Source organism: Danio rerio, chromosome 5, assembly GCF_052040795.2.
Source record: "Danio rerio strain M-AB ecotype USA chromosome 5, GRCz13ab, whole genome shotgun sequence".
Taxonomy (NCBI): domain Eukaryota; kingdom Metazoa; phylum Chordata; class Actinopteri; order Cypriniformes; family Danionidae; genus Danio; species Danio rerio.
Window position 1 is genome coordinate 39,886,864 of NC_141025.1, and position 12,627 is coordinate 39,899,490.

General features: G+C 32.1%; 1 protein-coding gene across 1 annotated transcript; it reads left to right on the forward strand.

The window, feature by feature from the left end:
- Nucleotides 1-596: 596 nt before the first annotated feature.
- On the forward strand, nucleotides 597-8,659 carry si:dkey-58f10.7 (the record flags this gene model as incomplete). The annotated part of the gene is given in 10 exon segments (NM_001128250.1): nucleotides 597-784; nucleotides 2,101-2,178; nucleotides 2,394-2,594; nucleotides 2,690-2,880; nucleotides 3,496-3,558; nucleotides 4,261-4,323; nucleotides 5,015-5,077; nucleotides 7,153-7,200; nucleotides 8,221-8,276; nucleotides 8,385-8,659. Coding segments are annotated over 8 exon segments (696 nt in total), but the record flags the coding sequence as incomplete, so codon positions are not given.
- Between the last annotated feature and the right edge of the window lie 3,968 nt (nucleotides 8,660-12,627).

A 12,627-nucleotide genomic window follows, 5' to 3' on the forward strand; every position in this document is an offset into this window, starting at 1 on the left:
TCAGAAAAGTCTAATATGTGGTTTTAATTAGTTAAACATTGAAATAGAGAGCTGAAGTCAAAATTGCAAAAAAATGTCCCAGATTACCCGAATTCACCCTACGTTACATGTGTTACGAGTTAACACGAGTTCACTGGTACACGAGTCTACAATCAACTATGAAAAAACGTGGTTTGACCATTTGAAACATCGTTTTGTCCTTCAGAGCTCTTCTTCTGTAAGCGGGAGAGTTTGTAAACATGTTAACGCGAGTACATGCTAAACAACATGTTAACATCTTGTGCAGAATCTTGACACGAGTTCGAATCCGTCGATGGCATGTAAATTATTATTAAATTAGTATTATTATTATTATTGTTAAAATATTTATTTATTATTAAATTATTATATTTTTAGATTAATTTAGGTTATATACTGTTCTGCCACAGATATTAAAATCAAGAATGCTCACATTGACACTGACAAAGTAGCCTAATAAGAATTATTATTATTATTATTATTTTGGTATAGGCATGTTTTGTTGCTGTGGAAAAAGTAACGAATCTGCCAATCTGCCAAACGTAAATAGCTTACATCTGGAAAGGGTCTCCCGTTAAACCGTAACATCGGGACCTCAAAACTCACAAATCAAGCACTGTCTGTTCTAATATTTTGTTTGTGAGGGGGAAGGACAACGGTCCACACTGGCACTTTTTGTTGGCCAGTTATATGCTGCAGTATAAAGAGCAACATTGAAAGTGAAAGGATTAATAAATCTGAGACGGGAAAGAAAGCTGCAGGAACAGTAAGTAGACTTAATGCTGTCTGCTAGCTATGGACATATGTGTTAATGTTTCTGACCGTCTGTACGGATGTGTTTCAGAATATGTTGTAGCCTATGCTTATTTTGTTTTGAGATGATTGAACGTCAACGTAAACGGCGACCCCTATACAGTCAGCATTCAGGCGAAACAAATCTGACTTTTTCAACGAGACTGAAAGTGATTTTAAGTTCAAGGTATTTAAATAAGTAAATAAAAAATTGCTCTAAATGACCAATTGGTAAGCCAATACAAAAGCAATTAAAAGTTAAAAAGTCCTTAAATATTTTTTATTTAAAAAAAAAGAATAAAATAATCAAATGATACAAATATGAGATAATCATTTAATTGTGTTTATGTTTATATATATATATATATATATATATATATATATATATATATATATATATATATATATATATATATATATATATATATATATATATATATATATACACACACAGTTGAAGTCAGTCATTAGCCCACTTTTAATTTTTTTTTTCTTTTTTAATTATTTCCTAAATGAAGTTTAACCGAGCAAGGAAATTTTCACAGTATGTCTGATAATATTTTTTCTTCTGGAGAAAATCTTATTTGTTTTATTTTGGCAAAAATAAAAGCTGTTTTTAATTTTTTAAGCATCATTTTAAGGTCAAAACTATTAGCCCTAAGCTATTTCTTTTGACTGTCTACAGAACAAACCATCATTATACAATAACTTGCCTAATTACCTGAACCTGCCTAGTTAACCTAGTTAAGCTTTTGAACGTCACTTTAAGCTGTTTAGAAGTGTCTTGAAAAATATCTATTCAAATATTATGAACTGTCATCATGGCAAAGATAAAGTAAATCAGTTATTAAAGATGAGTTATTAAAACTATTATGTTTAGAAATGTGTTGAAAAAATCTGTTCTCCGTTAAACAGAAATTGGGGGGAAAAAATGAACAGGGGGGCTGATAATTATGATTTCAACTATATATATATATATATATATATATATATATATATATATATATATATATATATATATACTGATTAAAATGCAATAATTTAACTTTGCAATAAATGTCAATTCCATAAAAAAATTGTAGACACGTTTTTAATTAATATATTTTTATGATAATTTATATTTGCTAAATGCAATATCAAAATATCAAAAATTTAACCTTAAGACAAATGTGTGACTGTGTGATTTTTTTTCACTCGAAATCTTTTTATTATTATTATTTTAATTGCTCTGACTACTTTATGAAAATGTAAAATCCAAAAATAATTGTGTATTTACATTTACTATTTCAGGGTGACACAAAACAGCAGCTTACTACAAAAGACGAGAAGGAGAAAGAGGGAAAATGAGCCAGCTCAAAGCCATTCATGGTGAGACTTTGAAATATTACTGTACATTACAAAAAATCTATTTTTTATTTTTAAACCTTAATATATTTGTGCCCTAACCCAGAAGCACACTATTTAGCTAATATAGAAAAAAATGTCAAGCTTTAGTTACAGTTTATAATTTTCATTATTAGTTGTGTTAGGCACAAAATCTTTGCTAATAAAATAGCATTATTGTTGTTGTTTTTGTCTTGAAGGAAAATACTACTATGTAATTGAGTCGGGCAGTACTGACAACTTACCCACGCATATTTTAAGTCATCTCCAGCAGCAAAGACCCAACCTGGTTCAGGTATACAGTGTGGACCAGTGTGATGTGATCTTGGTTTTATGCCCCATTATTTCACGGGCAGGAACTGACATTGATGCTGCTCTGAAAAAACTTAATGACTTGTCAGGTAACAGACAGAAGTTTACTGTTGCAGAAGATATTTATGTACTGATAGAAGCAGAAACACCACTGACCATCTTATTGTGTCTTTGTTTGAAACAGCATTCAAGCCAGCTATTTTCATAGTCCTGCATCAAACGTTTGACCGTGAGAGAGTTGTACTAGACAGCAGCACATTTGTAAAGAGGATGAACACGCTTACAGTGGACTGCCTTTTCTTTGACACAAGGTTGTTAGGATGCAACATAAATGATGAAGCACTGGACAAAATCGTTACATGTTTCAAGCATCAGGTATTATTTATTTCAAGCTCAAAGATGAGTGAAAATTAATTTTGTCTAATATATTTCAACTTCGAAAACATTATAATAGATTATAATTCATTGATATTGAAAGAGAAATGTGTGCACAATATTTGAGTAAACTTTTTTTTTAGTAAATCCTTTGCAATAAATTCAAAATTAGCAGTATTTTTCCTAATTGTATTTGTGTTGTTTTTTATACAGAAACAATCTAGACCAACCTCCTTTCTCATATTGACAATTTGTTTATTACTGGTGAGAAACAATAGCTACAATAAACAAAAAAACACATAATACAAAAAAATATATATTGATACACAGAGAATCCAAAACATTAAATATTGCTGTAATTCTATAATACTGTAATTATAGTCAAATGAGAAAAACCAAGAGAGGAGAAGTCATAGTGTTTATAGAAAGAAAGTCAATTTCAATATTTGAACTTGTATGGTAAGTCTTATAGGAAAATCCTTTAGCACTGAAGTCATGTCATAAGAATGAGTAGACAGCTACTTTTACACATAGTCAGTACTGTAGATAACTGTTAAGAATAATTTTTATCTCAATAATATTTGTGTTGTAATGATTGTATAATTCTCCCTTCAGACAATCGCCAACTTGCCAATCATTGGAACCTTTTTGATCAGGTTACTCAGTTTTTTATCAAAGGTAAGAAACACTGACCACAGTAATCTTCTGGAAATCTCTGGAAACCAGTTATTAAAGATTTTGTATTCATTCTTAAATTGATATTATTAAATATCTATTTTAATTAATATGAATTTGTTGCATATAATTTACAACTACAGAAAATCGTATGGTTCATTCCATCACTGATCACTGCATGTAGAAAAACAAGAGAGGAGATGTTATAAAGTTAATAGGAAAAAAGTCAATTTCAGTATTTGACCTAGATAAGCCTGCAGATTGTAGGGGAAAATACTTCTATATCCTTTTTTCTCACTGTATAAAATCCACTTTAAAACCTTCTTGGACTGTATAAATAATTGTAATAATTGTGTAGTATTAGTACTGAGTAGTGTAAAACTGATTAGTTTTCTCTTATAAGAATGTTGTAAGTGTTTACAGTATTTGCAGTAAGGAAATACTGTACTTCCATACCTAATTCCAAAAATTTTTGAACATTTTAATTACACGTATAGTAAACAGCTATCTTATCTTATTTATTAGGTAGGGCTAATATCCTTTTATGGTAGGGCTTTTAGGAAAATTCCTTAGCACTGAAGCCATGTGATAAGAATGAGTAGACAGCCACATTTACACATATAGTCAGTACTGTAGATAACTGTTAAGAATAATTTTTATCTCAATAATATTTGTGTTGTAATGATTGTATAATTCTCCCTTCAGACAATCGCCAACTTGCCAATCATTGGAACCTTTTTGATCAGGTTACTCAGTTTTTTATCAAAGGTAAGAAACACTGACCACAGTAATCTTCTGGAAATCTCTGGAAACCAGTTATTAAAGATTTTGTATTCATTCTTAAATTGATATTATTAAATATCTATTTTAATTAATATGAATTTGTTGCATATAATTTACAACTACAGAAAATCGTATGGTTCATTCCATCACTGATCACTGCATGTAGAAAAACAAGAGAGGAGATGTTATAAAGTTAATAGGAAAAAAGTCAATTTCAGTATTTGACCTAGATAAGCCTGCAGATTGTAGGGGAAAATACTTCTATATCCTTTTTTCTCACTGTATAAAATCCACTTTAAGACCTTCTTGGACTGTATAAATAATTGTAATAATTGTGTAGTATTAGTACTGAGTAGTGTAAAACTGATTAGTTTTCTCTTATAAGAATGTTGTAAGTGTTTACAGTATTTGCAGTAAGGAAATACTGTACTTCCATACCTAATTCCAAAAATTTTTGAACATTTTAATTACACGTATAGTAAACAGCTATCTTATCTTATTTATTAGGTAGGGCTAATATCCTTTTATGGTAGGGCTTTTAGGAAAATTCCTTAGCACTGAAGCCATGTGATAAGAATGAGTAGACAGCCACTTTTACACATATAGTCAGTACTGTAGATAACTGTTAAGAATAAGCTCATAATATTTTTGTTGTAATGATTGTGTAATTCTCCAGACAATCCTCAACTTGCCATTCATTGGACCTTGCTGGAACAGGTTATCCAGTTTTATATCACAGGTGAGAAACACTGACAATAATCACTTTCTGGAAATCTCTGGAAAATAATAATAAAAATGTATTGTTTTCAAATTTATGTTATTATCTGTTTAGGTGCATATCATGTACAACTACATCTTACAGTTTATTCCATCATGGATCACAGTTTTTTTTAACACAACATATCTAGGCTATAGCAGTCAAATTCATTGGCAAAAGGTACCATAAACGTATCAGTGGTAAATTTGTCTAATATGACACTTTAAATTATCCACTCGAAAATCTAAAAAAAAATCTTGAGGTCTTAGTATCTCTAAGGTTTCCTCAATATATATTTTTTATGTGATATAAGTTAAACAAAGTATTATAGGTTAGTGCATCTGGAAAGTATTCATAGCGCTTCACTTTTTCCAATTTTTTTTATGCTACAGCCTTATTCAAAAATGGATTAAATTCATTAATTTCCTCAAAATTCTACACACAACACCCTTATAATGACAATGTAAATAATTGATTTAAAAAATTGAAAAATCACATGTACATAAGTATTCACAGCCTTTGCTCAATACTTTGTTGATGCACATTTGGCAGCGATTACAGTCTCAAGGCCTTTTGAATATGATGCCACAAGCTTGGCACACCTGTCTTTGGGAATTTTTGCCCATTTCTCTTTGCAGTACCTCTCAAGCTCTATCAGGTTGGAAGCGACGGTGTACAGCCATATTCAGATCTCTCCAGAGATGTTCAATAGGATTTAGGTCTGGGCTGTGTCTGGGCCACTCAAGGACAATCACCAAATTGTTGTGAAGCCACTCCATTGATATTTTGGCAGTGTGCTTTGGGTCATTGTCCTGCTGGAAGATGAACCGTCACCCCATTCTGAGGTCAAGAGCACTCTGAAGCAGGTTTTCATTCAGGATGTCTCTGTACATTGCTGCATTCATCTTACCCTCTATCCTGACTAGTCTTCCAGTTCATGCTGCTGAAAAACATTCCCACAGCATGATGCTGCCACCACCACGGATCACTGTAGGGATGGTATTAGCCTGGTAATGATCAGTGCCTGGTTTTCTTCAAACTTAACACCTGGCATTCACTCCAAAGAGTTCAATTTTAGTCTCATCAGATCAGAGAATTTAGTTTCTTATGGTCTAAGAGACCTTCACATGCCTTTTGACAAATTCCAGGTGGCTTCCGTCTGGCCATCTACCATACAGGTCTGATTGGTGGATTGTTGCACAGATGGTAGTGCTTCTGTAAGGTTCTCCTCTCTCCACAGAAGAACGCTGGAGCTCAGACAGAGTGACCATTGGGTTATTGATCATCTCCCTGACTGTAAGGCTTTTCTACCCCCGATCACTCAGCTTATACGGCCGGCCAGCTCTAGGAAGAGTCCTGGTGTTTCCAAACATCTTCTACGGATGATGAAGGTCACTGTGCTCATTGGAACTTTCAGAGCAGCAGAAATATTTCTGTAACCTTCTCCAGTCTTATGCCTCGAGACAATCCTATCTCAGAGGTCTACAGGCAATTCCTTTGTCTTCATGCTTGGTTTGTGCTTTGACATGCATTGTCAACCCAAATTTAATCAGCTGAAACATCTCAAGAATGATCAGTGAAAACAGAATGTACCTGAGCTCCATTTAGAGTTTCACAGCAAAGGCTGTGAATTCTTATGTACGTGTGTTTTTTCAGATTTTTTATTTTTAATATATTTGCAACAAGTTCAGTTTTTTTTCACATTGTCATTATGGAGTGTTGTGTGTAGAATTTTGAGGAAATTAATGAACTTAATTCATTTTTGAATAAGGCTGTAACATTAAAAAATGTGGAAAAAGTGAAGCGCTATGATTACTTTCCAAATGCACTGTATAAGTCCATAAATAAGATGATGGGTAGGGTTTATATACTTATCTTAATAAGGGTTGGGTTGTAGGGCTTGTGTGGTTGGGCTAATAAGAAAAACCCTTAGCACTGAAGTCATGTCATAAGAATGAGTAGACAGCCACTTTTACACATACAGTCAGTACTGTAGATAACAGTTATTTTAGCTCAATAATATTTGTGTGGTAATGATTGTGTAAATCCTCATTCAGACATTCATTGGAGATCTCTGGAACCAGTTACCCAGTATTATGTCACAGGTGAGAAACACTGAAATCTTCTGTAAATCTCTGGTAATTTATTTTAAGAAACGTATTGTTCTCAAATATATGTTATTAATTATCTATTTTGGTTCATATAAATTTGTTGCATATAATTTACAACTACTGACATTCTTTAAGGATTCCACAATGGGGATTCCACAATAGACTATAGTGTAAAAAGAATTAAGACCTTGTTATAAGATGTAAGAAAAGACTTTGGTGTCGCCAGAACTTGTCTGTAGAGTTTCAGCTAAAATAGTCTGGAATGAGACAGGTTTCTTATTTGAACATTTGTGAAACATTTTGGTTTATTATTCACCACACAAACCCTTTAAGCTTTAGAAGAAACACATGGACAGCGTTTATTGTAACTGAAAACTTTTTCACTTTCACTTCTTTCACAGGAAATGACAGAATCCTCTTTTTGGATTCTATAGTGTAGAACTATTGTACACTTGTGGTGAAAGCTCATGCAGTTGCCTTTCTAGGATTTGACCTGTTAATGAAGGGTCTCCAACATTCATCTTTAACCACTAAGAACCTAAAGTTGAAAGTTTCCTTTAATTGTGTAAAGTTACCAGTGATTTAAATGATTTTTTAAAGGAGTAGTTCACCCATAAATGAACCCTCAGGTTGTTTCACACCCAATTTATTTGTTCTGCTGACCAGATCTCACCACACATTTACTGACATAGTTAAAATTCTGATTTATATTTTTCATAAATTAGATAATAAGTATAAAATAAACACAGTTATTGGAATAGCCGTATAACAATACAAAAACACAAAAATCATTGAATAATACTATTTAAAGATAATAAATTTATAAAACACATTTTGTTGCTTACACGCATGGCTATTTTGAATCCTTATAGCTCACTTACTGTAAAACTGTTCCTTCCTCTTTTGTAGAAGCAATTCTAAAACTACTGAACAGAAACCAGTCAATTGTAGTCACATTTTCTTCCCAAAACAGGACATTAAAGCCATGAACTGACATTCTCACTGTTTCAACAGAACAAAAAAAGGCAAGACAGTGATGAGGAAAGATCTGCTTAAAAGCAACAACAAAGGTGAGAATCAGATTCAACTCTTGAGATTATTTGAGTAGCACATTATTGTACTTTATTTAAAAATGAATAATAACAAACTGAATTAAAACTCTGAATTTCCCTCCACAGATGTCTCAAAGATGGTCAAAGATGTAGATGACAGTGACATGGACTATGTCAAAAAATACTTAACAAATCATTAACTTTGGTAGATTAACAGTACAAAGTACAATACACATATATTGAGACTTTAGATCAGGGGTCATCAATCCTGGTCCTGGAGGGCCGGTGTCCCTGCAGGGTTTACCTCCATCTTGCCTCAACACACCTGCCTGGATGTCTCAAGTATACCTAGTAAGACCTTGATTAACTTGTTCAGGTGTGTTTGATTAGGGTTGGAGTTCAAATCTACAGGACACCAGCCCTCCAGAAAAAAGTTTGGTGACCACTGCTTTAGATGTTCAGCATGACAATGTAATTAAAATCCATTAAATAAAGTGATTCTCAACTGTTCCCTGGTTCATTTATTTTCTTCACTCTGATAAACATTTTATCTTTATATTGATAAGATGATAAAATAAAATGAATGATGAAATAATGTTTGCAAAAGTGCTTTCTTAAAACAGAAATCTTTGCTATTTCATATAATGTGCTACTACACAACACTTTTGTACTTCAAGGAAGATGTCAACCTAGATGACCCATCATTCTCTTAGAGGACCCTTAAAATCTGTATAATAACAGTATAATTAAAGTTAAAGTACTCAATGAAAATGTCTAACAGTGTTTTTAATTAAGAAAGAGTTGCAATGCGTCAAATTGTATAAAATAATATTTTATGTAAAATTTTGAAGAAAAGTTTACTCAGGATGCCTAAAGATAAATAGGAATCTTGAATAAAAAAAAAAATTCATAAATTGTAATACTGTATATTTAAATGCATGACTTAAGTAAATTTTACAAACTAAAAGTCAATATTTGAAAATCTTAATTAAACTTAAAATTTCTCATTAAACATACTAATAATTATTTTTAATCTTTTACTTGGCAAACTTTGAAGATTTACTAGCTTTTACTGAGTGAAAATAGTTTTCAAGCTTTTTTTTACAGTAAACCCTACTCATTTTTTACAGTGTAATATAACTAAATTGGTATATATTGTACTTCACATGTACATTAAAAATATAGTAGTACTTAAAAAGTACAATAATGTTTCTTTTAAAAGGGTACTGTAGGCACAGGGTAATATTTTTTATTTTTTTAGAATCTTAATTTCAGAGTATCTCTAATGTCTGTGGTGGAAAAGTATGCGGAACATGACATCAATTATCAATTAAACGATTAGTGTCTCCATAAATCTGAAACAAATGCATGAAAGACGTTATGATGTAATCAAAGATAAAGGCTCTCTGATATGTAGCATTATATCAGCAACTAAAGATTTATGATATAAATGAAAGGGAAGGTTTTTTATTTTTATTTATTTAGTATTGCAGAAGGACATCGTGCACGTCGTGTAAGTTAAGCAGCAAATCATTATATTATAACCACATTATAATTTTTGTCCAACAGACTGAATTGTTTTCACGATTAAAATAGTCTAGATAGTAAAACTGTTCAAACCATTCGTGTTTTTTAAGGTGTGTCCTGAATATAAAGTATTATATGACAATACAGTTACGTTTAGAATATCTAGCTTAAGCTATTCCTATGAATCTGTGAAGGAACAATTATATAAAATGTATGTCTATGCTGTTGAGAAGACTGAAAAAAAGGAGCAGTGGCAGGTTAGTAAATTAAAAGCTGATTCTATAAAATGAATGCAAAAATAAAAGAAAAACATTCTAGCTAACTCGTTTAGTTTATCTAGCTATACAAATTATACACATCTGATGAACGTTGTGCAGTTATGCATAGGCTTTTTGGCAATTTTAATTTATAGACCTAAACACACATAAATGTCATATAAACATTAGCATATACATGTCATGTATCCTTATACAGATATGTTTCTGAGAGGGTGCTCGCTGCAGAGCCATTTGAGGAGAGCTGAGCTCCAGCGAGGGGGAGCTTAAGCTTGAGCTCCACCTTTTTTGCACTTCTTCTACGAGTGATGTCACTGGGGGTAGGGTTAGGGGTGGGGGTGGTGTACGCATTAAAACAGCTTACAGGAGGAGGAGCGACAGCTCATGCTCCCCCTCGCTGGAGCTCAGCTCTCCTCAAATGGCTCTGCAGCGAGCACCACTTGGTTTTATTTGCTTTTTTTTTTTTTTGCTTTGTACAAGTGGCGACATCTGTTGGTCATTGGTTTCAACCAAGTCTGTGAAGTCACATGATTTCAAAGTAGCACTTTACAGTAATGGTCCATATTAGTAAATGATTAGTTTATGTATTAACCAACATGAACTAAGAGTGAACAATACTTGTACAACATTTATTAAGTTCAACATTTAGACCAAATTTGAATTAATAAAACCTAAAGTTGTTCATGTTATTTTTTTAATTAGACTGTGAGTTATGAACTAACAATCAGTTCATGCTAACAAATAGGACATTAAACATTAACTAATGGAACGTTTTGTAAATTAAAAACACTTAAGTGTTTTTAAACAGATAAATAATGTTGATTATGAAATATCTGTAATGTCACATTGTAAATCATAATCTAAAAGATAATAATTCAGATTGGCTTTGTGTACTTGTCACCTTATAAGGTTTCTTATCTGACAATTTTGTCAAAATTAGGTTATTGACGTAATCTTAGTAAATGACAACTTGTTTACATTATGGGATGTTTTTTATAAGTTGTTTACATTTTAAGACTTTTTAAAAAAAATAAATGTTACTCACATATTGTTTGCTATGGAAAGCTCAATATCTTAAAATCATTTAGGACGCAGATAAACTTATAATTCCAAGGTGACAAACTTTTTTGTAATTTTGAGTGGTCTAAAGATAGTTTTGGTATAGTATAACACCCCAAACCATTTTTGAATCTGTAATGGTTTAATTTAAGAATTAATGTTGTACCAAAGTAGGTACAAACCCTTTTCACTGGGGGCAGTATTTTTTATGGAACAGAGTTGTACCTTAAGACAAAGAAACAAATTTGTGCCATTGCAGTTTGTTTCTTGTTATTTAAGGACATGATTTGTACCCTGGGAAACCAAAATGTACCTTTGGTTTTTAAAATCTGGAGATTTACTATTGTACCTTCACCAAAGGTACAAATCCGATCCATGAAGGTACCACTACAGTTACAAGACACTTTGTACCCTAACTGTGTCAAATGTGTTTCTTCTGGAACTCTTTAAAGGCATTTTGCTCTATCCAAAATGCATCAATTTATTTTCAGCAAATATAAAACAACAAATAAATTTTTACATGTATTTGCAAAGTTTCTTATAGTCAGTTAAATCTCAGTTGAAGAAACAACAAATCTAAAGCAGACAGTCTACTTATACTCAAATGGACCATCAAAATAAAGTGTTACCAAAGTTTCTTTTTGTGTAAAGGCACCTTTTCCATATACAATAAAGAATTAAAAAGCCTTTAACATAAATCAAAATATCTATTTTTTTGCTAAACATTTTACAACACTTTCACAAAAATCTTACAGCAGTCCATTCTCCCATGTACAATTTAAAACATTTTTTTCTCCAATTTTCACAAAAATATCTTTGTAAAAGTTCATTCATTCATTCATTTATACATTCATTAATTCATTCATTTTCTTTTCGGCTTAGTCCTTTTATTAATCTGGGGTCCCCACAGTGGAATGAACGGCCAACTTATCCAACATGTTTTTTTATGCAGCAGATACCCTTTTAGCCGCAACCCATCTCTGGGAAACATCCACACAAACTCATTCACACTTATAAAGTAGGACAATTTAGTCTACCCAATTCACCTTTACCGCATGTCTTTGGACTGTGGGGGTCACCGGAGCCCGGAGGAAACCTGCACGAACGCAGGGAGAACATGCAAACTCCACACAGAAACGCCAACTGACCCAGTTAAAATTTCTTTTGAAAGGGTACCACAGAGTCAAATATTTTGTACCTTTATTTCTGAGAGTATCTCTTTTGTCTGTAGTGGATAAGCAAGCAGAGCATATATGATATTAATTATCAAAATGATGTTGAGTATCTCGATAACTCTGAAATAATTACATGATGTTACGATGTAATTAAAGATAAGGCCCTTTCTTGTAGCATTATGTCAGCAACAATAAATCAGATAAAGATTTAGGATATAGGTCTAAATCAAAGTCAAAAAATATTTTTGCTGTATCCTAATTTGAAAATAAGGTAATTGCTGTTTCTCAATTCCAACACAGAGAACGGACTTGCGTTCTAGTGGAGACCGGTCT